The sequence below is a fragment of the Thermothelomyces heterothallicus genome (genome assembly GCF_042370625.1).
Source record: "Thermothelomyces heterothallicus CBS 202.75 unplaced genomic scaffold P884_scaffold_18, whole genome shotgun sequence".
In the NCBI taxonomy this organism is placed as follows: domain Eukaryota; kingdom Fungi; phylum Ascomycota; class Sordariomycetes; order Sordariales; family Chaetomiaceae; genus Thermothelomyces; species Thermothelomyces heterothallicus.
This window is the reverse complement of record NW_027192579.1, coordinates 291,621-314,961: the sequence shown is the minus strand read 5'-3', so window position 1 is coordinate 314,961 and position 23,341 is coordinate 291,621. Positions and strand designations below refer to the sequence as shown.

General features: G+C 57.8%; 4 protein-coding genes across 4 annotated transcripts; 2 read left to right on the top strand and 2 right to left on the bottom strand.

Annotated features, from left to right (window-relative positions):
• The first annotated feature begins 122 nt into the window (after nt 1–122).
• P884DRAFT_261761 (Oxysterol-binding protein-domain-containing protein) lies at nt 123–3,892 on the top strand. Its single transcript, XM_069441590.1, has 3 exons — nt 123–358; nt 513–589; nt 684–3,892. The coding sequence occupies exons 1-3, from the start codon at nt 323–325 to the stop codon at nt 3,532–3,534; spliced, it is 2,964 nt and encodes a 987-aa protein (XP_069296008.1). The 5' UTR covers nt 123–322; the 3' UTR covers nt 3,535–3,892.
• Nucleotides 3,893–4,195: 303 nt separating this feature from the next.
• On the top strand, nt 4,196–8,933 carry P884DRAFT_261760 (Hydantoinase B/oxoprolinase-domain-containing protein). The gene has a single exon (XM_069441589.1). The coding sequence runs from the start codon at nt 4,658–4,660 to the stop codon at nt 8,780–8,782; it is 4,125 nt and encodes a 1,374-aa protein (XP_069296007.1). The 5' UTR covers nt 4,196–4,657; the 3' UTR covers nt 8,783–8,933.
• An 819-nt stretch (nt 8,934–9,752) lies between these two features.
• Nucleotides 9,753–12,157, bottom strand: P884DRAFT_204803 (kinase-like domain-containing protein; the record flags this gene model as incomplete). Its single annotated transcript, XM_069438604.1, has 3 exons — nt 9,753–10,021; nt 10,090–11,567; nt 11,724–12,157. The coding sequence occupies 3 exons, from the start codon at nt 12,155–12,157 to the stop codon at nt 9,753–9,755; spliced, it is 2,181 nt and encodes a 726-aa protein (XP_069296006.1).
• Nucleotides 12,158–13,126: 969 nt separating this feature from the next.
• On the bottom strand, nt 13,127–14,367 carry P884DRAFT_271137 (integral membrane protein DUF92-domain-containing protein; the record flags this gene model as incomplete). The annotated part of the gene is made up of 2 exons (XM_069442413.1): nt 13,127–14,113; nt 14,182–14,367. 2 exons carry the CDS (start codon nt 14,365–14,367, stop codon nt 13,127–13,129), a joined length of 1,173 nt encoding a protein of 390 aa, XP_069296005.1.
• Between the last annotated feature and the right edge of the window lie 8,974 nt (nt 14,368–23,341).

Below are 23,341 nucleotides of genomic sequence, written 5' to 3'. Positions count from 1 at the left end.
TCGAAAAGGGGAAAGCTCGGAAGCTAGGCCTTTAAAAAGAACAGGATTGCCGGTTGAGAGGTTGGGGGGGCCCCACTGACGCGAGCCCGGCATTGCCGACTCGCTGTTGAACACCATATGAACAGACAGGCGGCGCATTTTCTCTGACCGCGCCTGCACGGTTCGTCTCATCTTGCCACATATACCGAAAGGTTCCTGGGCACCCGCACCAGAATACAACCGTCACGCCGTCGATGAAGTGCTTGAGGCGCGCGATACACCACACAGCGAGCAGAGCATTCTATTCGGCGCGCCGAATTCCAAAGCTCAAAAGTACGCCAGCATGGCTGGCATCGAGCAGCTCGAGATCCATAGCAAGGTGCGTTCCCTAGCTCGCCGCCGCGTCGAGATCCTTCAACCATGCGGGATGGACCCGACCGCCTCGTTGGCCATGGCTCTTTCTAGCCCTAGGCTTGCCCGTCCCCGTGCCGTAGCAATTGCTAACTCGGGCCGCCCGTGCCCCCTCGTTCCAGGCGTACATTGTTCGATGGGTCAAGGTCGACGCCGGTCACACAATATCATGGAGCGTGCAGCCGCACAAGAAATCAATGTGCGCACCCCCCAAACTCCCTCCCCGGGGCCCTTTCCACTACCAACGCCCCGAATCATCTTCCAGGCGGGCACGCTGACCTCGCATCGACCAGAAACTTTGCGATCGTTAAACACCCCGGAACTGGAGCTACGAGCCTCTCCTCCCATCCCGACGAAGTCGGCGGCCTCGAGCAGCACACGGGCGGCACCGCCGACTCGAAAGCTGGTCTTTTCGCCAAGAAAGATGTCAGCACCGCACAAGACCAGCTCGCCAAGAAGGGCTTCATACCCATAAAATGGCACGGGAAATGCGAAGCAGACAAGGTCTCGGTTGGGACGTACGATGTCACTGAAGGTGGTATGTTTGGTCTAGTCTTCGACAACACATTTTCAAAACAGACGTCCAAGACGGCGACATTTGTCCTTCTGACCTATCCGACGGGCGCCCCCCCACAGACGGCGCGTCATCTCCCCAACCTCCAGGCTGGCCCGGCTGCTAGCACTAGCAGGTCCAGCCTGGGGAGATCTAACAGCCCGCACCTGGGCGCCGTACCTTCTGACTCGGTCGATAGCCTGCACAGCCATGCTCCGGGACGCGGGCGTGCAATGTCGACATTGTCAGCTGGCAAGAGCGACGGAGGGGGTTCGAGCCCCTATCACGTTGGCGTCTTGCTCAAGAGGAGGCGCAAGAAGGGCCAGGGTTACGCCAGGCGCTTCTTTTCCCTCGATTACACGACGTGCACGCTCTCGTACTACCATCACCGCAACTCGTCGGCCCTCAGGGGTGCGATACCGTTAAGTTTAGCGGCCATTGCCGCGGACGAGAGACGGCGCGAGATCACCATCGATTCCGGGGCCGAGATCTGGCACCTGAGGGCGTCGAATGCGAAGGAGTTCACCGAATGGGCCCGGTCGCTGGAGCGGGCGAGCAAGATTGCTAGGGGCTTGGAAAATTCGGCGAACGAGACGGTAGCCCCCGGGCCGCAGGGTGACGCTGCGTCGCAGCCCGCGCCGACTGCTCGAAATGCGCAGCAAGAGGAGGAGGATAGGGATTGGCAACACGTCGAGTCTCTGGTCAGCCGGATAGTGGGAACCAGAGATGCGCTCAGGCGCCTGGTCAAGGACCTAGCGGCAGAAAAGCGGCCACCTAGCAATCACGGAGCATACCTCCCTCCCAATACCTCGACGGTGCCCGAGGATTCTGATGGCTACTCCGCCGGCCAGCTTGACAAGCGGTCGTTTTGGAAGCGCAAAGCGAGCGCCCCCTCGTCTCCGATGACGCCGCAATCCTTCCAGGCTGCCACGGGCGCTTCGCTAGCGGTCCCAACAACGCCCGCGGCTGGCGCACCGGTTCCGAACGGGCCCAAATCCTACGGAGCGCTGCAGGAGGGTCAGGAGCGGGACACGTACGAGAACTGCGCGGCGTTGCTTAAGGACCTAGACTCGGTGGTCGTTGAGTTTTCGACCCTTCTCAGCGCCAGCAAGCGGAGGCGGATGCCGTTGCAAGAAGCCGCCGAGCCTCCGAGGAGGAGCATTGAGTCCTCGACGTCGACTGTCGAAGAGTTTTTTGACGCCGAGGCCGGCGACCTAGACAAGTCGCAGAACCAAGTCATGCTGATCAACCACCAGAGCGAGGAGGAGACGACGGCTTCCGACGCCGAGGAGGTATCGATCCACGAGTCCTCCTCGGCCTCGTCGATGGACGAGGACGAGGCACCGCCCACCGGGGACGGGGTCGGCAGCCTCTTCCCGACGAAGCCGAAAGCGCTCTCGCCGCTTCCCATTACCGAGATGGTGGCCCGACGCAAGACCATCCCGCCGGCCAAGGTCGCCCCACCCAGCCTGATCGCCTTCGTCCGCAAGAACGTGGGAAAAGACCTCAGCACGATCTCGATGCCCGTGTCGGCCAACGAGCCCATCTCGCTCCTGCAGCGGATAGCAGAGCAGCTCGAGTACGCGCAGCTCCTGGACGAGGCGGCCCGGCAGAGCCAGGCGCACCAGCGGCTCCTCCGCGTGGCGGCGTTTGCCATCTCCCAATTCAGCAACGGGCGGGCCAAGGAGCGGGCGATCCGCAAGCCCTTCAACCCGCTCCTGGGCGAGACGTTCGAGCTGGTCCGGACCGAGAGCGAGGTGCCCGGCGGGTTCCGGCTGCTGGTCGAGAAGGTGTCGCACCGGCCGGTGCGGCTGGCCATGCAGGCCGACGCGGCGCAGTGGTCGCTCGCGCAGTCGCCGGCGCCGACGCAGAAGTTCTGGGGCAAGAGCGCGGAGCTGACCACCGACGGGCGCGTGCGGGTGACGCTGCGCCTGCCGGACGGCAGCGAGGAGTACTACAGCTGGAACGTGGCGACGGTGTTCCTGCGGAACGTCGTCATGGGCGAGAAGTACGTCGAGCCGGTGGGGACGATGTACGTGTGCAACGACAGCACGGGCGCCAAGGCGGCGGTCGAGTTCCGCTCCAAGGGCGTGTTCGGCGGGCGCGGAGAGGAGGTGCACGTCGAGCTCCTCGGACCGGACGGCGAGCAGACCGGGGTGAGCATGAGCGGCACGTGGACCGGATCGCTCAAGGCTGCCGGGCAGGAGGTGTGGAAGGTCGGGAGCCTGGTGGAGAACGCGGCCAACACGTACGGGCTGACGACGTTCGCGGCGAGCCTGAACGAGATCACGTCGATCGAGAAGGGGAAGCTGCCGCCGACGGACTGCCGGCTGCGGCCGGACCAGCGGCTGGCGGAGCAGGGCCAGCTGGACGAGGCGGAGGAGTGGAAGGTCAAGCTGGAGGAGGCGCAGCGGCAGAGGAGGAGGGCCATGGAGGAGCGCGGGGAGGAGTACCGGCCGAGGTGGTTCGTCAAGGCGGAGACGACTCAGGACGGCGAGGAGGTGTGGCGGCTGAAGGGCGGGAAGGACGGCTACTGGGAGGAGAGGGCAAAGGGGTCCTGGACTGGTGTGTTGGATCTCTTCGCTGCTTAGATGGGCGGCCCCCAGCGAGTCCTTTCGAAAGCCCGTCGTGCTTGACCGTTCATGGATGTGATAATATCACAGCGTAGAGGTTGCATAGTGCGAGTAGCGTACCGCCATGGGGATGGTTTAATCTTGTTAGGTTGTGTTTACATTTTGCCGTTCCTGGCGAGCGGTGGGCGGCATCAGGGGGGTTAGCCCCAAGCCGACCCCATGTACTATAACTAAGAGAAAGCTACTTTAAAAGATCAGAACGACCGACCAGAGAGAGGTGTGGGGTGTGGTGAAACAAATGCTCTAGTTCATTCCCCAACTTCACAGGTACGTAGATAATCCAGGCTGGTCGTCTCAGGAAGCTCGAGAATACCCCGGAGAACCTGAACAGGACCTTGTATTCACTTTTGGAGATGTGTAATGTTGAATCTCCTCTCTCAGCATGACGGAAATTGCAACTATTCTATGACAGTGCCGAGGGTGCCTCTGGCACGAGTGGATCGGCGGTTTGTAAGCCGAGTGCGGGGCAGTCGGCCGCCGCTGCCGGAGGGTTGCCCTTTCTGCTCATGACAACATGCCCGGCCTTTCCACTTCTCTCTCTCAGGCACACCCAGGCACCACCGAGGCACACATTGAGGCACTTAACGGAGATTCTACAGATTCCACATAGTCTACGCAGTACACTGCACCGGACATTTGCTCCGTTTTTTTTGTTTTTTTTTTCCGGTAAAAGCCAAAGAACAAACCCGACTCTCACGAGGAGGTCCCGGATAGTGGCGAGAACGAATTCGATTCTGGGGTGACTGCCCGTTGAATACTTTATTTTTCTTTTGTTTATCACTTTCTTCCTTTTTTTGGGGAGGGGAATTCATCTCTCCTACCTAACTACTATTAGCTATTCCGAGCTTCCTTGAGATTGATTCGAGTCGCACCGTTTCATAGCCAGGCGCTTTGCATCCCATCCCGATCTGATGCTTGCTGCGTTCGAAAGAAGCTCAGGGGACTTGGCCAGCTAGGGGATACGACGTGCTCACCCCAATCCCTCTCGCTCTCTCCGTCTCTCTTGAACTCTTTAGACCCCTCCCCCCCTAAAAAAAAAGAAAGAAAGAGAGAGAGAGAGAGAGAGAAACCACGCTCCACCATGACGAATGCCTCGACGACCCCGCCCAAGCAGCGGGGGATCCGCATCGCCATCGACCGCGGCGGCACCTTCACCGACTGCGTGGGCAACTACAACGGCCAGGACGTCATCATCAAGTTGCTCTCGGAAGACCCGGCCAACTATAGCGACGCGCCGCTCGAGGGTATCCGCCGCATCATGTCACACTTTCTGGGCGAGGAGATACCGCGCGGCAGCCCCCTCGATACGAGCCGCATCGACTCCATCCGCATGGGCACCACGGTCGCCACCAACGCGCTGCTCGAGCGCAAGGGCGAGAAGATCGCCCTGGTCGTGACCAAAGGCTTCGGCGACTGCCTCGTCATCGGGAACCAGTCGCGGCCCAAGATCTTCGACCTGGCCATCCGCAAGCCCGAGGTGCTCTACTCGACCGTCGTCGAGGTCGACGAGCGCGTCACGCTGGAGGACTATGCCGAGGATCCCGAGCGCACCGTGACCAAGGTGGACGTCAGGGTGGGCACCCCCGAGGCTGCGAGCGCCGACCTGGTCATGGGTCTGTCTGGGGAGGCGGTGCGCGTGCTGAGGAGGCCCGACCGGGCTGCGGTGAGGGAGCAGCTGCAGGCCGTCTTCGACAGCGGCATCCGCAGCGTGGCAGTGTGCCTGATGCATGCCTACACCTTCCCGGACCACGAGGCGCTCGTCGGCGAGGTCGCCCGCGAGATCGGCTTCCGGCACATCTCGCTTAGCCACGAGCTCATGCCTATGATCAAGCTGGTCCCGCGCGCGACCTCGGTGTGCGCGGACGCGTACCTCACGCCGGCCATCAAGAGGTACATCTCGGGCTTCCAGCAGGGCTTCGAGGGCGGCTTGGGCACCAAGAGCGTGGTGGAGCACGGCAAGGGCGGCAAGGGCGCCCGCTGCGAGTTCATGCAGAGCGACGGCGGCCTGGTGGACGTCGACAGGTTCACCGGGTTGCGTGCCATCCTGTCCGGCCCCGCCGGCGGCGTCGTGGGATACGCCATCACCTCGTACGACGAGAACACCAGGATCCCGGTCATCGGGTTCGACATGGGCGGCACGAGCACAGACGTCTCGCGGTACGGCGAGGGCCGCTATGACCACACGTTCGAGACCACCACGGCCGGGGTCACCATCCAGTCGCCACAGCTGGACATCAACACCGTCGCTGCCGGCGGCGGCTCCATGCTCTTCTTCAAGAATGGCCTCTTCGTGGTCGGGCCCGAGTCGGCCGGCGCCCATCCCGGCCCGGCATGCTACCGCAAGGGGGGCCCTGCCACGGTCACGGACGCCAACCTGTTCCTGGGGAGGCTGCTGCCGGAGTTCTTCCCCAAGATCTTCGGGAAGAACGAGGACGAGGGGCTGGATCCCGAAGCCAGCAGGAAGGTGCTGCAAGAGCTGGCTGACCAGATCTACCGAGAAACCGGCCGGAAGATGGGGGTGGACGAGGTCGCCTACGGCTTCTTGACCGTCGCGAACGAGGCCATGACACGGCCCATCAGGAGCATCACCGAGGCCAAGGGCCACGACACGTCCAAGCACCGCCTGGCCACCTTCGGCGGCGCAGGTGGCCAGCACGCCGTCGCCATCGCCGAGTCCCTCGGCATCAAGCAGATTCTCATCCATCGGTACTCTTCGGTCCTCTCGGCCTACGGCATGGCCCTGGCCGACGTCGTTGACGAGAGGCAAGAACCAGAATCGGCCGTCTGGTCCGACGAGGGGGACGTGGTAGACCAGCTGAAGCGGAAAATGGAAGGTCTCAAGGAGAAGTCCCGCCAAGCGCTGCGGGAACAGGGCTTTGAGGACAGCGAGATCGCCTTTGAGGAGTACCTCAACATGAGGTACCGCGGCACCGAATCTGCGCTCATGATCGTCAAGCCCACTGGCGAGCGGGAATGGGACTTCGGCACCGCGTTTGTCGAGCACCACCGCTACGAGTTCGGTTTCACCCTCGACGACAGAGACATCATCGTCGACGACGTCCGGGTTCGCGGCATCGGCAAAAGCTTCCGCTACAACGAGAAGAGCGTCGACGAGCAGCTCAAGACCGTCACGCGGAAAGACGTGCCGGCAGACAAGAAGCACTCCGAGGCCGACGTCTACTTCGAGGGCGGCCGAGTGAAGACCCCGGTCTACAAGCTCGGGGATCTCTCGGTAGGCGAGGTCGTCAAGGGGCCCGCCATGCTGGCTGACGGCACCCAGACCATTGTGGTCACCCCCAACACCACGGCTCTCGTGCTCGAGACGCACGTCGTCATCGACATTCCCGAGAGTGAGAAGGACCGGCACTCCAAGGCGTCCGAAGAACGCGAGGTGGATCCCATCATGCTCAGCATCTTTGGGCACCGCTTCATGGCCATTGCCGAGCAGATGGGGCGCGCCCTGCAGAAGACCAGCGTCAGCACCAACGTCAAGGAGCGCCTAGATTTCTCGTGCGCCATCTTCGACGAGAACGGGGGGCTGGTGGCCAACGCCCCTCACCTGCCCGTCCACCTGGGTTCCATGTCGACCTGCGTCCGGCGGCAGGCCGACATCTGGAAAGGCAAGCTCAAGAAGGGAGACGTCATCATCTCGAACCACCCTTCCTACGGCGGCACCCACCTCCCGGACGTCACTCTCATCATGCCTGCATTCAACGAGGCCGGGGACAAGATCCTCTTCTACGCGGCTTCGAGGGCTCACCACGCAGACATCGGGGGCATCACGGCCGGCAGCATGCCTCCTCACTCTCGCGAACTGCACCAGGAAGGCGCCGCCATCAAGAGCGAGAAGCTGGTCAGCGAGGGCAGGTTCAACGAGGAGCGTGTGATCGAGCTGTTCTACAAGGAACCGGCCAAGCACCCCGGCTGCAGCGGCACGCGCTGCCTCGCGGACAACATCAACGACCTCCGCGCCCAGGTGTCGGCCAACCAGAAGGGCATCTCCCTGATCGAGGCGCTCATCGCCGAGTACGGCGAGGACACGGTCCAGATCTACATGCTCGCGATCCAGAACAACGCCGAGCTCCAGGTCCGCAACCTCCTGCGGACCGTCCACGAGCGCTTCCGGGGCAAGGACCTCTGGGCCGAGGATTTCATGGACGACGGCAGCCCGATCCGGCTCCGGATCACCATCGACCCAGATAAGGGCGAGGCCGTCTTCGACTTTGCCGGCACCGGGCCGGAGGTGTACGCCAACATCAACGCTCCCGAGGCCATCTCGTACTCGGCCATCATCTACGCGCTGCGGTGCATGATCTCGGAGGACATACCGCTCAACCAGGGCTGCCTCAAGCCCATCACGGTCAAGATCCCGCCCAAGTCGCTCCTCTCGCCGTCGGACAACGCGGCCGTGGTCGGCGGCAACGTGCTGACGTCGCAGCGCGTCACCGACGTCATCTTCCGCGCCTTCGAGGCCTGCGCCGCCAGCCAGGGCGACTGCAACAACCTGACCTTTGGCTTCGGCGGCAACGTCACGGGCCAGGCCGAGGTCCGCGGCTTCGGCTACTACGAGACCATCGCGGGCGGCAGCGGCGCCGGCCCGACCTGGGAGGGCACCGACGGCGTCCACGTGCACATGACCAACACGCGCATCACCGACGCCGAGATCTTTGAGCGTCGCTACCCCGTCCTGCTGCGCGAGTTCTCCATCCGCAGGGGCTCCGGCGGCAAGGGCCAACACCGCGGCGGCGACGGCGTCGTGAGGGACATTGAGTTCCGCATCCCGCTGCAGGTCTCCATCCTCAGCGAGCGGCGGGTCTACCGGCCGTACGGCATGGCCGGCGGCGAGCCGGGCCAGTGCGGCCTGAACCTGTGGGTGAGGAAGGTGAAGAAGTCGAGCTGGGAGAGCAGCCTGAGGAAGCTGCAGAGGGAAGGTCAAGGACCCGGCAACGGTAATGGGGCTGTGCAAGGCGACAAAGGGGGGCAGGAGGAGGAGGAGGAGGATGAGTACGAAGAGCGGTTCATCAACCTCGGAGCCAAGAACAGCGCGCTCATGGCGGCTGGCGACCGCATCATTGTGTGCACGCCGGGCGGTGGCGGCTGGGGCAAGGTCGGCGAGGTCAAGGCGCTCGAGGAGAAGGCGGATCCCACGCAGAGCTGGAAGAAGGGATCGCATGCCGCGAGGGAAGAGACGGCACTGCAGGCTTGAAGGATGGCTAATGGGATTTCCCGTGCAAAAACGTGTAGTAAACAGGCATATGATGCGAAAGTAGTAGCAATCATCACCATTGTCTCTTGTAGTCAGTCACCTGGCGGGGGAGCGTGGGCATATTTGGTCCCGCTTGGAGCTACGCGGCTTACTAGGCAAATCTTTGGGCTGATGTTCTTCTATTCATTCACCTCTATCACGCTCGTAGAAGGGAAATACTACGCTGATCCCTTGCTTGACTCCTTGCCAAGCGTCCAAGTACCAGAAGAAACCCGGATGTGGAGGAGTCCGGGGGGAAGAAATGGGAAGATCGAGAAAGCCGTCGCCGTTTCACGCAGTAATGGCCGGCGAGCCATGGGTCGCCGCCCACTTCGTAAACGGCCTTTGCTGGCGGAGCCCAGGTAGTGCATTGGCCAGCGTGACCGCAGCAAGGGCACCGCAGGTGGTTGATTGATTTGTTCACCACCCAGCGAAAGTCGCGAGTATACCTGGAGCTGGGGGCGCAGCCACCGACAGCAAGACGCAATCGGCTGGCTGGAGACCAACCATTGCCCCTTCTCGATGCTCTCTCACTGCGCCTGGTGCCCTACCCGCGAAGCCATTTGCCTACCACCGCGACTCCAACGTCCGGCGGTGAGTGGCGAGTGGCGAGGGAACCCCAATAAATCACCGGCGACAGGCCGCAGCACAGCGATCAGAAAGCCGCGCGCCTTGGTGTCTCCGATGACTCAAGGTCTTCCCCATCCTCGCTCTCGGTAGGCGTTGGATGGCCCTTGGTCTCGAGACCGTCGCTGTCGTCGAAGCCACGCTGGTCGTGCCAGGGAGCCTCAGTCGAGGCGATCGGGCCATCTATTATAGGCTGTACCTGCTGATCAAGCGGCTGCGCCTGCTCCTGTGCCTCTGCCCGTACCTGTGCCTGTACCTGTGCCTGTGCCAGTGCCAATGCCTTTGCCATTGCCTGACGGGGTTTCTAATCCGCATCGGCCAGCTGCATGATAAGCCTGGCGGCCATGTCGAGGAACGGGAAGGGGCTCGCGACTTCCTTGTCCTCGAAGAGCTTTCCCTCGGGCGTTTCGTACCCGTCAACCTTGAAGTCGACGAGGAAAACGCCGGGCTCCATTTCGTAGATCTGGATCTCCATACGCATGGCGACTATGTCAAAGTCTTCCCCTTCGCGGGTGACCTGCGGATTCGCGCTGGTCTCGCCGAGCCCGGATGCAGCCGAATGCTTTTGGAGGTCTGAAAGAGAGGACGAGGTTAGCTTAGCCTGAGAATGAGCGTATCGAGCGGAGTTCGGGTGGGCGTACTGTTTGTTTCCCAGCGGATCTTGATGTGCCACGGGTCAGCTGGAAGCTTGTACAACTCGCGCGGGTCCACGCCCGACGAGGAGCTTTGCTTGCGGGAGTGACGGCTGCCGCTGTAGTCGCCGTTCTCCTCGTCCTGGCGGGACAAGTCGTAGTCTTCATCCACTATCCATGCGGCTCCGAGCTTGTGCAGCGCCTTGTAGATACACAGAAGGGCTTCCCAGGGCGCGTTCCTAGAGCGGATGCCAAACTGCCACCGGATGGGCTTGTTCTTCTTGGGCGGGTTGACGGGGGTAAGCCCTCGGGGACGGCTCGGGTCATCGAGGGGGACAAAACTGCGCGAATGAGGCTTCAGTCGACGCAGGGTTTCCTCCTGCTCGGCCGGGCTCCGCGTATGAGAGCTGGGGTCTGGCGCGGCAATCGGTGCCTCGGGTATGTCGATACCCTCGGCCCGCGCTCTTTCGCGATCCATGAAGACCTTGTGATAGACGGGCAAGCTGGTCGGAAGGATGCCCACCTTGCTCACGTAGGGGAGTCTGGCTGATGACGTTCCCGTGCTGGTGGAAGCTACGGAGCGGGTGGACGACATGGCTGGGTCCGGGTGCGGGCTCGGTGTGGCATCGTCCGTGGCGAGGCCGGCGAGTTGGGTGCTCTCCATGATCTTGTTCTCGCGCACGATCATGTAGGCGTCCTTGATGGCGGACGGCTCGTCGGCTTCGAGAGCCTCTTCCACGTCTCGCTTGCCGTAGCCCATGGTCTTGCTGATCTTCTCGGTCACCTCGTTGTGCAGCTTTTCCTGCTCTTGTGGCGGCGCGTGAGGTGCAATGTCGCTCACCTTGATGGCCTTGTTTGGGTCGACACCTGTGTTAAGGAACTCTTCGACGGGCGGTTGAAGATAGGCGGGCAGGTCCTTGAGGAACCAGGGGTCCTGGCGGATGTCCTCGATGGTGGCGCGCTGGACCGGGTTGACAACGAGCATCTTCTTGATGAGGTTCGCTGCGCCCGGGCTCATCCAGGTCGGCACCATGTAGCTGCCCCGGGCAATCTTGGCAAACAGGGTGGGAATGTGCTCGTGATCGAAGGGGAGACGGCCGACGAGCAGGACGTAGAGGATGACGCCGCAGCTCCAGACGTCCACCTCGGGTCCTGCGTACAGCTTTCCGCCGATAACCTCGGGGGCTGCGTAATTGGGCGAGCCGCAGCTCGTTTTGAGGAAGTTACCGTCCGTCATGATGTTACTTAGGCCAAAGTCGGCAATCTTAACGTTGAGGTTGTCGTCGAGGAGGAGGTTCTCGGGCTTGAGATCGCGATGGACAATCTTGTGGCGGTGGCAGTACTCGACGGCGCAGAGCATCTGCTGGAAGAAACGTCGGGCCTCACTCTCCTGCATCTTGCCGTGGGCGACGATGTAGTCGAAGAGCTCGCCGCCGGCGTACTCAAGGACCATGATGATCTCGGTCGGGGTCTTGATGACGGTGTAACTGGGAGATGCGGAAGAAGACAAGAATGGTCAGCTGGGGACGGAAATGACTTGGGTTTGAGCTGCCGGGGAAAAGGGGGAGTTGGGAGATCAAGAGAAACCGGCAAAAATAAATAAAAAAAATAAAAAAAAAAAAAGAAGAAAATGAGCGGCTCACAGTTTGATGATGTGAGGATGGCGTAGCAGCTGGAGGTACTCAATCTCGCGCTCGACGCGGCCCTGCATGTCGCGGCTGATGAGGTTCTTGCGCGAGATGATCTTGAGGGCGACCTGCTGGCCGGTGCCGCGATGGACGGCCAGCTTGACCTTGCCGAAGCTGCCCTCTCCGAGCGTCTTGACGATGTTGTAGGCGCCGATGCGCTGCTCGGTGCGCGTCTTGTCGCGGAGCGGGGCATTTTGGGCGGTGGTGGGTGCGGATCCGGAGGCCATGACGGCAGCGTCGATGGAGGAGCGCGGGGTCGTCGTCTGGTGGTGCCGGTGGTGGCTGTTGTCGGTGCTCTGGTCCTGTCCCTCGCCTGGCCGCCTACGTCGCCGGATCTGCGATGGGGACAGCGAGATGGACAGCTCCTCGTCCTCGTGGGCCGGGGCCATGGCTGTCGGGGAACCCGCAGGCTTAGCCTCCACTCTCCTCGTTTTAAAATGGGTTCCAAGATGGAGCCCCTTCCAGGTTGTGCGTGTGGAGTCGCTGGAGAAAACCAGCTTGTCAAGGTCAAAGCAGGTGTCCACTCCCGTTGGAAGGACGGGGATAGTCGAGCGAGAGACGGCAGCGGGCGTGCACAGTATCCCGCTTCTTGGAGGGGCTATGGCCTGCACCCGATTACTGCGTACAGGCAAGATGTGGCAACCAGCACCGGCCCTGCCCCACCTCTACATTGGCGGCGCCCCACTCGGCCTTCACCTCCCCGGGGGACCTCGGGTCAGACCAAGAAAATCAACCTCGCAAGAGCAGAGAGAGAAATGAGTGGCTTGGCTCGGAGTGTTGGCCACCACCAATGGCTCCAATTGAATGCTGGCTATCATATCATGGTCTTCGACGTGTGCACCCCACATTCTCTTAAGACAGGAAACGACCATTAAATGAAAAAAGGGAAAAAAATAACGAGAAACAAGAGGGAAAAAAGGTTAAAGATAAAGCAATGAGATAACCCCGGGATATAGCGCATCAAGCATGGCCGAGAGAATCGATGAAACCGCGCGGGTACTAGTGTGTAACGCCCGGCGCTGCCGTAATACCCTTCTGGAAAAGGTATGTATGCACATACGTATTATAGGTGAAATGGCTCAATCAGTCCCTACATGCAGCGACGCATTCTTATCGTTTTAAGCACATCAAAAAGCGTTCTTCTCATGTCAAGAGCCCCTAGCCGAGGCAAGGCCGAATAAATGAGTACGGAGGTCGCATAAGAGATGCTAGGGAGGGATTGCTCAGGGGAATGTGTTCTTATGTACTGCACATGCACATGCGATGGCCCGGGGCCCTTCTGCTTCTTCTGCTCGCGAACGCAAGATGCAAACCGTTCCAAGAACCCAGCGAAACCAGACCGGAAGGAAGGACAGGCCTTAGGCTCCCGGGAAAACCGACCGGAGCGGCACCTGCCAGTACCAAGAAGCCACCGCCATGGCGCCAACGCTCATGCCAAAGGCCATCAAGAAGTTGACATCGTTGTTGTCCAACAGATCCCAGCCATTCTCGACTACTCTGGACGGCTTGTCGTTCCCAAAACTCGGCCTGCGGTGCTTGTTGCGCGCGTCGTACCTGTCTGGCCGGGGCGTGGTCCCGGCGGCTGACCCCGAGGTCGGATCGGTGTCCTCGACAGCAGACGCCCCCGAGCGATGCAGCAGGGCCGCCTTGACATCAGTCGTCGCGTCGTGTTCGCGTTCCGAGCCACGGGGGCCCGCGCCGGCAGACACGAGCACCCGCACACCGCCCTCCCCCTCCACAATCTTGCCGCTGCGGACATCCTTGACGCTGCTCTGGAAAAGTCCACCGAGGATGCTGTCGACAATGCTGCCCAAAAGACCCCAGAGCGTGAGCCCCAGGATCAGCGTCCGCCGCTGTTCGTTCGACCACGGCGCCCCGCCGCCCAGCCTGCCCGCGGTCTCGTCGGTGCAGAAGGGCAGGAAGAGCATCGCCGTCGTGACGATGATGACGCTGCCGAGCAGCCCGGCAGCAAGCCCCGTTAGGGTTACGCCGCCGTTGGTGCCTCGGGGCACCTTTCGCAGCGTCGGGCTGGTGATCAGCCGTGGCTCGCCCTTGGCCAGGATACCCAGTTCGGAGCTGAGCGTGTCGGCTGCGACGCAGGCGTAGTTGGCGATGATGCCAATCACCAGCAGGTCGCCGCCCCAGGCGAAGCAGAGGCTACCGGCATCGTCGCTGGGCGAGTTGAGCAGCGCCCGTTGGCGAGACCGCAGCTGGTAGGCGTGCAGTAGGGAAAAGATGGACGCGCTGAGCGAGTTGGCAAACACCTGGACGTGGGTCCGAGGGCCCTCACCGCCAGATGTGCCGCCTGATTTCAGCGTGAGATTGGCCTTGACGTTCTCTTTAACCTGAACACGGGGCGTCAGCACCGGAAGAATGGCAGAGATCATGCGTTCCTCGGATGTGAGAGGCATACATGGGTGGCCCGCGTCCCGGCTAGGAAGAACACGACGAGAAGGGCAAAGGGCAGGTTCCAGGGATGAATGGCGTGCGCAATCGCCGTCAAGGTCGCGGCCAAGAGACCGCCCGGCGTCAGCGATTTCTTGGAGTAGGCCCGGTAGACGAGCAGGAGCGTTGCGGGAATGGCAATGGCGGGCTTCATTTTGTCTTGCCTGAGTGACGATGAAAGGAAAACTCCAAGATCGGGGAGAAGCGGTCTACTTGCAGTTCCCTCCGTACCGCATGGTCTTTCTTTCCCTTTTCTCTTTTGAAATGCTACCTGCAGGTGCGACGATTGTCAAGGTAATGACCGATCCTAGGCTTCCGTCAGCTGCCTTACCTGCAGCATGGCCCGTGCGGCGGTTGATTAGAGAAGCAATTAGCAGCCCTAACCCTTGCCAAACAAGTCTCGATCCTTCTGCCTGCCAAATTTGGTTGTCGAGACCCCTACGTAAACTGCTTTGTTTACAGTACATGCGTATCTGCGACATTATCTTCCTTTATCATTTACCCATTCACGGCTTTAAGCATTTGCCTAAACAGGAATTGCACATCTGGCATTACATCCGCTTATCCCAATTTGCTGAGTAAGGTTCTGCAAACACTTCCCAATGATCACCGCGAGCCCGTCAAGGTTTCCGAGGACCATTTTGTTCTCGCTCCAAATCCTCATCAAGGCCAGACCACTTCAGTCCCCAACCAGACAGGCCGTGATCTCATTCGACCTCACTCTAGCACACTGATCCTCTCTCATCTCTTTGTTCTTACCATGCCCTCTTTGAAGTTGCGTTCAAGTGCCCGTCTCCAGTCCACCTCACCCGGTCGGGCGAGACTGGGCGGTTGAGGCGGACTCGAGTGTTCCCCGGGCATGTCGACGGTCATATGCCCAGCTCATTCCTACTTTTCAACTATGTATCCACATTCCACCTCTTGCGCAACTGTTACAAAATCCTCTTGAGGCCGCTTTTTGTCGCCCTTTCCATCGCCCTTGCACCATGACATGCTCCGCAATGGTCCATCATTAGACCTTCGACATCGGTCCCTTACATTTCCTCGAGGAATATTGTTTGCGAATCTTGGTTTGCGTGGTTCAGGGAGCAGCCAGCCTCAGCCGGATGAGTCGATATTTGAAGAAAAGAAATGGCTCAGTAAACTGAGCAAGGATGCAAAATTTCGGAGAAGTATCTCCTGATCGGCTATAGAACTGAAGGTCCCTGAGACTCCGGGCTATCACGGTTCAAATGCAATGGCATGGCTAGCTTCGAACACCGAGTACCTAAGCTACCGCATCAGCGAAGCACCCCAACAGTTAGCTTGCCTCTGGCGGACGTAATGTTGAACTCGGGCTTGTAACCTGAAAAAGAAATCGAAATACCTTGTGAAGACACCTAAGAGCCTCAATATTCCGAAGCGCCGCAGTACCTGCACCATGTTCATGCAGCGTCCTACGTCATTCCTGATGATGCTTCCCCCCTGTCCTTCATGACGACCTCAAAAAATTGATACAGACTAGAGAGTGAGCATAGTGAGGCTTGATTCTTGGTTACTTCACATCTGGTTCGGTGGGAGGGGGTTTTCGAGAGTCATGGAAACGCAACAGAAATAACGTGGCTTCTCTTATAGTTGATCGCTAGTCAGACAGCCTGCAGTCATAGCCCGTCTCGAGACGCTCCATATCAGATTAAGAGTCAGAGAATGTTGTGGGTGTCTGACAGCAACTTTGCCAATCCACATTGAACCACTGTGACATGCCACGGTGTATCCCGCAGTTGTAGGACGAGTGGGTGGAGCACACCAAGAACAGACTGGCAGAGTTCAGCAGTGGGAAAGTCAGCTTCTCCTGTGACCTTGTTACAGGTATTGATCGCAGTAACCTCGATGACTGTGACTGGACCCTTACTCCAAGGCCCATTTGGATGAGATATTTATTGGGTGGGCTGAATCCACATACCACATATGTCAGAGGCGGAGGGTCACAGGCAGAAGGAGGGGTTTTGGGTGTTGAGATCCAGCAGTGCAGCTCTAGGTGGGTGTGGTGGCCCAGAGTAAAGCGTGAGGAGTGTAAACAAAGTCTTGGTGAAGCCCTTAGTTGCATGACCGTACCACTGTAGTAATGCAATACGAAACAACCGCTGTTAAGATGTTTGCACTGGTGATGAATGGCCTGACTGCACAGGTGGCATGCAGGAGAGTCAGCGTCGTCCTGAAAAGGAGGCAGGCTCTCTTCAAGTTGGTGAATTAGGGTCGACGCATTTGAAAGGGTTTTCCAGGGTTCATTGCCCTGTGGTATCGCCGTAGCACAGCGGTCGTTCCTCGGTCAGGTAAAGCGCCGGCGAATGCCCGGGTGCTCAGTTGTCCTGCTTCAGGTCCTAGGTAAGCTCGTGAGCGGCAATTTCGGGAAAGGTTCTGGTTAATCCACAATTAGCAGCCTGTTTCCATCCATAGGCCAGTAGTCAATGCTTGCGCAAGAACTCACCGCATGCTTGAGGTCTCACGACCTCTTCCAACAAGGCGCCGTAATCGGGTCTGTTCTCATTTTCTAGGAAGCATGCTCGGCGAAATATCGCACCTGATCTTCAGACGCGCTATTCGGCAGCCGGACCGCCTTCCGGTTCAGCCACCAAGGGGATGTCTTGGTGTTGATGTAAGGGGCTGGAGCAACCGTGGTCGCTGAGAAGGCGAGACAGGGACGGGTCATGGTGGACAGAAAAAAGCGCCGACCAATGCGAGTAACCGGGCAGCCGCACGCAAATTGCAGTCGTGTCACATGCATCTTCCCTGCCTCTCTGACGTGTTTCGACACCCTCCTCTCGAGAACCCATTCTGTGTTTCGCAAAGAAATTAAAAAGCCCGGCAGGAGGAACGAATCTAGGCTGAGCAAAGGGGTCGTCTTTGCTTGATCTGCTATGCTGGGAGAGATCTTTCCCAATTCGGTTAAATACTCAGCTTCTGCTCATGGTGTGCAACTGTATGGGGCAATTGCATAAGCCACCAACGCCTTCCCGAGCGGGATCACCAACCCCCAGATGCTGGCGGCGGCTTATGCCATCTTGCCGAGTTTAGGTACTAACCAATTCATGCCGGTGCGTTTTTCAAAAGCTTTAGGTGGTTCATGGTGATTTCATGCCTAAAAATTTCCGGACAACCAATCTTGGAGTGGGACCTAACTAGCCTTGTATAAGTGTAGGGTCAAGCTAACAGTAGCATGATCGACTGAGTCACGGAAAGCTTGATTTGAGGTCTGCTTTGCGTCTGTATCTACCATTCACAAAATTGAGAGGGTTCGAGTCACTGCAAATGACCAAATCAGTAAGTATCTGTTGTTTAATTCTTCAGCCTTCGAGTCCGAGTCACGGCCGTGTAACCAGGGCAAAAAACACTCTGTTATTTCCGAGCAGCATGAACGGCAGTTCACCTCGTTAACAGAAAGAAACTCGTGCTATGCACAGCGTAGACCCAGGCCGCCCCGCTCCCACGAGGCTTCATGTCTCACCCACACATCGTTAATTGGAAGATTTAAGACAAGCAATGATGCCATTTAGAATCCCAAATACGAAGAAACGCAGCGATCTTCAGCCCAGAATTGCCGTCGGATGCATATCGTTGTCAATTGGTATTCCCAGGCCCTCCACCCTTTGCAGACTACTCATAGGTTAGCGGTCAAGGGATTTCTTATACAGCTTCCCTCGAGACTTACGACATCACGTTTGTTTTCGCCATCTTGAGCTCTTGCTTCCATGGCTTCCGTCGCCTAATTTTCGCGACAGATAACACTGGTTTTTTTGTAAGTCAGAGTAGCAAGATTACTGTACGCCCTTCATTGATAGATGCTAGCGAAAAAGCCCCGGGCTGATGAGACCAGCTGCTAATCCGATCTAGCTGGTAACGTTTATGGATGCTTCAACGCCCGGTTACGGTCCGGTGGAGCCATCCGGGAGCATCCATATTTGGAAATTCAGGGTCGCCGTTCCGCGACCCAATTGGCCCAGTCACGGGGCCAAGAACATTGTCAACAATCCACTGTACGGACGTACAGCACACTAAATCAGTGACCAAAGATACCGGAGGAGCTTGGGAAGACCAGTCAAACATATCGATATCACCAATCGGGAACAAACCAATTATTGCCAATGCAATACATACACTGATCCTTGCTGGGTGCATTACTTATATTTTGGGATGAGAGTCCTCAAACACGTGAGTCTATCCAGCCTATCTTGGCTGCGTCCGAGAATCAGACACCCTGCTCGAGGTACACAGCAGTGGTCAGCGCTGATAAACAGACAGCGGGATCTTTTTTGACAATGATAAACTCGCAATGTGTCCGTTATTTTCGGCAAAAATTCATGACCTACTTCTCTCCCGCATTTGTAGAGACGATCTCCAGGAGCGGCATTCGGGTTGCCACCCGTCGGGCGGGGAGCAATTCCCGACACTGACCTACAGCATCCTCATGCGGTGCTACTGCAGAAAACGAAAGCTGAGGAGTGAAGGAAGCCATAGATGATCTCCAGCAGTGCGAGGCTTCTTCCGTTCCTATTCTGTGGTGGACCGGGCCCCGCTAGGATTCCCGGCCCCACCAGGGTTGCAGCCACCCATATCTTCCCTGCAGGGTGGCCTTTGTCAGCCTCTTCCTTCTTCCTCCATCATCCAACTCCATAGCAGTTATACGAAGATCGTTGATTTCTGCATCCATCCATCCATTCCACATATTCTGCTCCCTACACCAATCCTGTAATCCTGTTCCTTTTTTCCCGTTCCAAACACTTTACACAGACGCCTCGACCCTGGAAAATGATATTAACATGTTCCAAGCACATGTACTCCGATGGCAGACGGTCAGGGAACGACCACGCGTGGTTCCATCAATCCTGTACCCACCAATCTGTCATACTTCGGAGTTTGGTAACCTCTATTTAGCCGCACCACAGCTTGTGAGAGACTGCTAACGGGTAGCATTGCCTTTGTAGCAGTGCCCAGCGAGGTGACACCTCAAAGTCCCAGGTTGTTGGGTCCGGTTATCTAGTTGCAGAAGAGAAGATGGAAGCTTGCCCAGCTCTGATCCTAAACAGCGCACTTCCCCCCCCCCCCCCTTTTTTTTTTTTTTTGACACATGGAAGACCCACTTCAAGGGTCTTTAGTCTGTTAGGATTGCGTTGGATTGTGGTTCAAACACATAAGGTAGCTGTAGAATCATGAACCCGGTCTCACATCGGCTATAGATGGGAGAACCTGGCCTGAGAATGGTGCTATAGTTACCTAGCACTGTCTATCACGTTGCTAACCATCGAGTGAAATAGAAGCTATTATAAATCTTCACTTTCTTCTCCTTTCCTTTCCTTTCCTTTCTTCTTAGCGCTCCACGGGATTATTGGCACCTTGGTTTCGGGAACCCCTTCTACAGGAAACCCCCTGGGCGATGGCAGAGCGCGGTCCACCCGAACCCGCAGACCGCGGCTATCTCATTCTCGGGTGAACTCAGGATAGCGAATCATAGCCTGCCCAGAGATGCATTGTGCACTAAGTGATGTGAGAGACGATGAGATGGAAGCGCACGGCCCACTCAGGGCCCCCATCCGGGTGTTCATCCGATCCTCTCGTGAGCGAGTACAGCGTCACAGGTAGTCCCCGTAAAGAAGCTGTTCCGTCAGAGATTTACTTGGCCGAGCGGCACCCAGTAGAGTGCTCAAAGCGCCGATGAACCGCCGATGCCGAGCCTTGTAAACGTCTCGAAGCTGGAGGGATTGCTGAAATCCTCCCGAGACGGGAGCGGCCACAAGGAGGTTAAAGCTCGGCGGGGTTGGTGCCCCTACACTGCGGGCACGGGGCGGTACTGCTAGTACAAAAGTAGGTACCTGTACGTATATACACAAAGTGCTAGAGCAGGCGCTCATGGTGTTGTGTTCCATCCAACCCGCCGCGCCCCTACACTACGGGGTGGCTGTAGCAGACGTCAATCTTTTTGGGTTGATCACCAACCTTCTTAATCACGTCACCTATCTTCGACGTTCGTCAGTGATAAGACCCCGAAATCGTATGTATCAAGGTGCCTTTGCGCCGTGTTAGGAGATCCTACCCCGTTCTAGCTGCTCGGCTCGATGCCGCCGACCGTGATCTGCCCCCAGTCAGCTTCCCTGGTTGCCGCCCTATCAGGCCGTACCTTTTCTGGCGCAACACGAGCGGGAAATTGACGCTGTGCCTGAACCTGCCCGTCTCGGTCACACTGGCTAGACGCCTCGTGCCGGTGCCGAGTGTTCTTCTGGTTCCCGCTTGATATCTCCTTGCTGGTTGGCTATCTAGACACTTCATATGCTGCAGCATTGGATATCGGCAAGATCGAAGCCTGGGCGAGGACGTGATGGCGGCGAATAACGGGCGAATCTCTCAACTGCTGTTACCTCAAGGAAGTGCCAGGGCGCAACAGACGGACTCCTTGCATAAGGCAACGTACTAGTATCATGAATACCTGCCTGGTAAGACTAGCTAGTAAAGGTGCCTTAGCCAAATTATATGCCACTACCTGTTGGCGGTGGCGACCAGGAGACCTCGAGGCCGGTTCGTGAGACCGCCTACCCGGGTTCACACGGCCTCGTTCCCAGCCTTGAATGAGCCCGTATCGTTTGTTTCCGGCTTCACGGTACGAGAGCACTTCTGAACCCTTATTCTGCACCTCAACTATGCCATGGATTTGCAGTTTACGCGGGCTCCGGGGCGTCAAATCTGCAATGCTGCAGGCTCAGCTTATTGGTGTCGAGTACCTGTGTCTCGTCTGCCCCTCCAGATAAGGCTTCCGAATTGCTGGACGAGTAGAAACTCTCGAAAATTTTGTTTATTATTGACGCTCGGTTTGGGGAGACTAGTGAAGTGCGAGAGATTCCTGGTACCCAAGGTACCCGATGTTGTAAAAACAGATGCTTTTTGATGGAGTTTGATCGGCTGTTTCTCTTCCCTGAGGACTCCAGTTTTGTGCGTTTTCCAAGGAAAGACACATGTTGTTGCCGGTGTGTATGTAAGCCGCTGCGTCCTAACCTGTAGGTCTCAGCCGGGTCGTCCTCTTGATGAGCGGTTTGCTCTCTCCGGGTGTACCTGCCGATCGCTTCAGTTTGACTGAACAACTTATGGTATGTGGAGTTACAACTGTACTGAGGGCATCTCAAACAGACACCGAATGGTCTTTCTCGCACTATCGCCTCGCTGTATAGTGTACCATCACACCTTGTTTCGAGTCGTTGAGAACTCTTGCTGCTGATAGCCCAGTTTGTGCTTCTCAGATTTGGCAAACTCGCGTGGAAGGGCGCGTACAGAACCTTGGTGAGGTATCCATGTGAAGATGTAACGGAAACAGCACCTTCCTTGTCAGATCAGACTCAGAGTTGCTGCTTAGAAAAACGCCCTAGAAAGGAAGTCGCCCTCCTGGAATCTACGTAGAGGCAATTTCCAGCAACACACCCTGGCCTGCTAGTTTAAGGTCTTCTTTTCCTCTTACTTCCCGGAATATTGGTGTTTTTTATGCTTTCTCGTTGAAGTTGTAGGTCCGGCAACTGTCGGCATACCAATGTGTTTTCACATCACTCTTAATTTCACCACTACGGTACCACGTTTCCGAAAGATCTCCTCAAAGAACAGCCAGGTACGTATCAATGGACCTGAATTATGGCTATAAGGTTTCCATCTGATCAACTGCCGAACACTGTTGGTAGGCTGGGTGGGTAGAGTTCCGTTCCTCGAAAGCGTCTTGAACTACAGGTATGTATCACAAGAACAGCCACCACCATCCATGTTCCTCTCATCGACACACGCACGCAAGACCCCGGTCCCCTGCTATGCCTACTGTTCATGCCATCTCACTGCCAGCTGGACTGCCTTGACAGGCTCAGGTTCCGCACCCCCGCCTCAGCCTTGAGCACACAAGGAGTGCTTGCAGGCGGCCGACATCTTGTCACCGTCCTCGGCATCAAAGAGGAACGATCACCCGGCACCTTTTATCCTGACACCCCCGTCTCGGGTGAACCTTGTTCTGCTCCCGATTCTATACCATCTCTGGGCCTGAGCTCCTCGATCTCCCCTGATCTCCTCATCGACTCTAGCACTGCTCCCTGTCTCGGACACTTGTTTTCTTCGGCTTCTCCTTCCTCTGTTGTATGGCCATTCATTGTTGTTTGGTATACCAATACTTTCCTGTTTCTTAGACGGCCATTACAGAGATACATTCGGAAACGAGTTCAGAAACGCCCCGATAACGGCGACTGCCGTGCTGATCCCTCACTGACCTGGGGCCGATTTACACCTTTTCCCACAACGTCCCATTCGGGTTGTCCGCCGAGCCCGTATCGAAATGCCAGAGTCAAGAGCGCCAGAACAGGAACCGAGCGCGCACAAGGCCACCGAGCGAGTTTATTGTACATACTGCGGAAAGGGATTTTCCCGAAAAGAGCACCTGGAGCGGCACCTACCTACGCGTCAGTATTCCGAGAATATGCGGATCACTGCCGGTACTAAAACATTTGCCGATCAGATACCAACGTGAAGCCTCACCGCTGTAGTGCGTGCCAGCTGGGCTTTGCTAGACGGTGAGTAGATCAATCACTTGGCGGCCGTACAAAGCCGGTGTTGGCAGAGTGGTTGGCCTGACTTGCGTCTTAAACAGAGATTTGCTGCAACGACACTTCAACACATACCACGAGGCGAAGAACTCCATGGATCCTTTGCCGGGGGGCCTGCAGCCAGCTGCTGGTCGCACCCCAATTGCGTGTCAGAACTGCGCAAATGCGAAGACAGGCTGCGACAAGAAGGTTCCTTGTACGAGGTGTGCAGATAAGAATCTAGCGTGCGAGGCCCGCTACGCAAGACGGTTTTCTAAGGCGGCTATTCGTGCTGCGCAAGCAGCAAGCGCCACGACTCAGGATCCCCAACCACAGCCCTCACGCGCGACCAACCCTGCACTCTTGAGCATGAGCGGGTCAGGAGGGAAGCTTGAGAGACTTGGCGGCTCCCCTTCCTCTATTGAGGTCGTTTTACCAAGCGATCGAGAAAATGGATCACCACAGACAGTCTCGCCACATCACTTTCAACCGCACCTCAGCTTCCCCTTAGGTGATATGCGAATGGAGAGTGGCTTGGACGACCTTATGCAACAA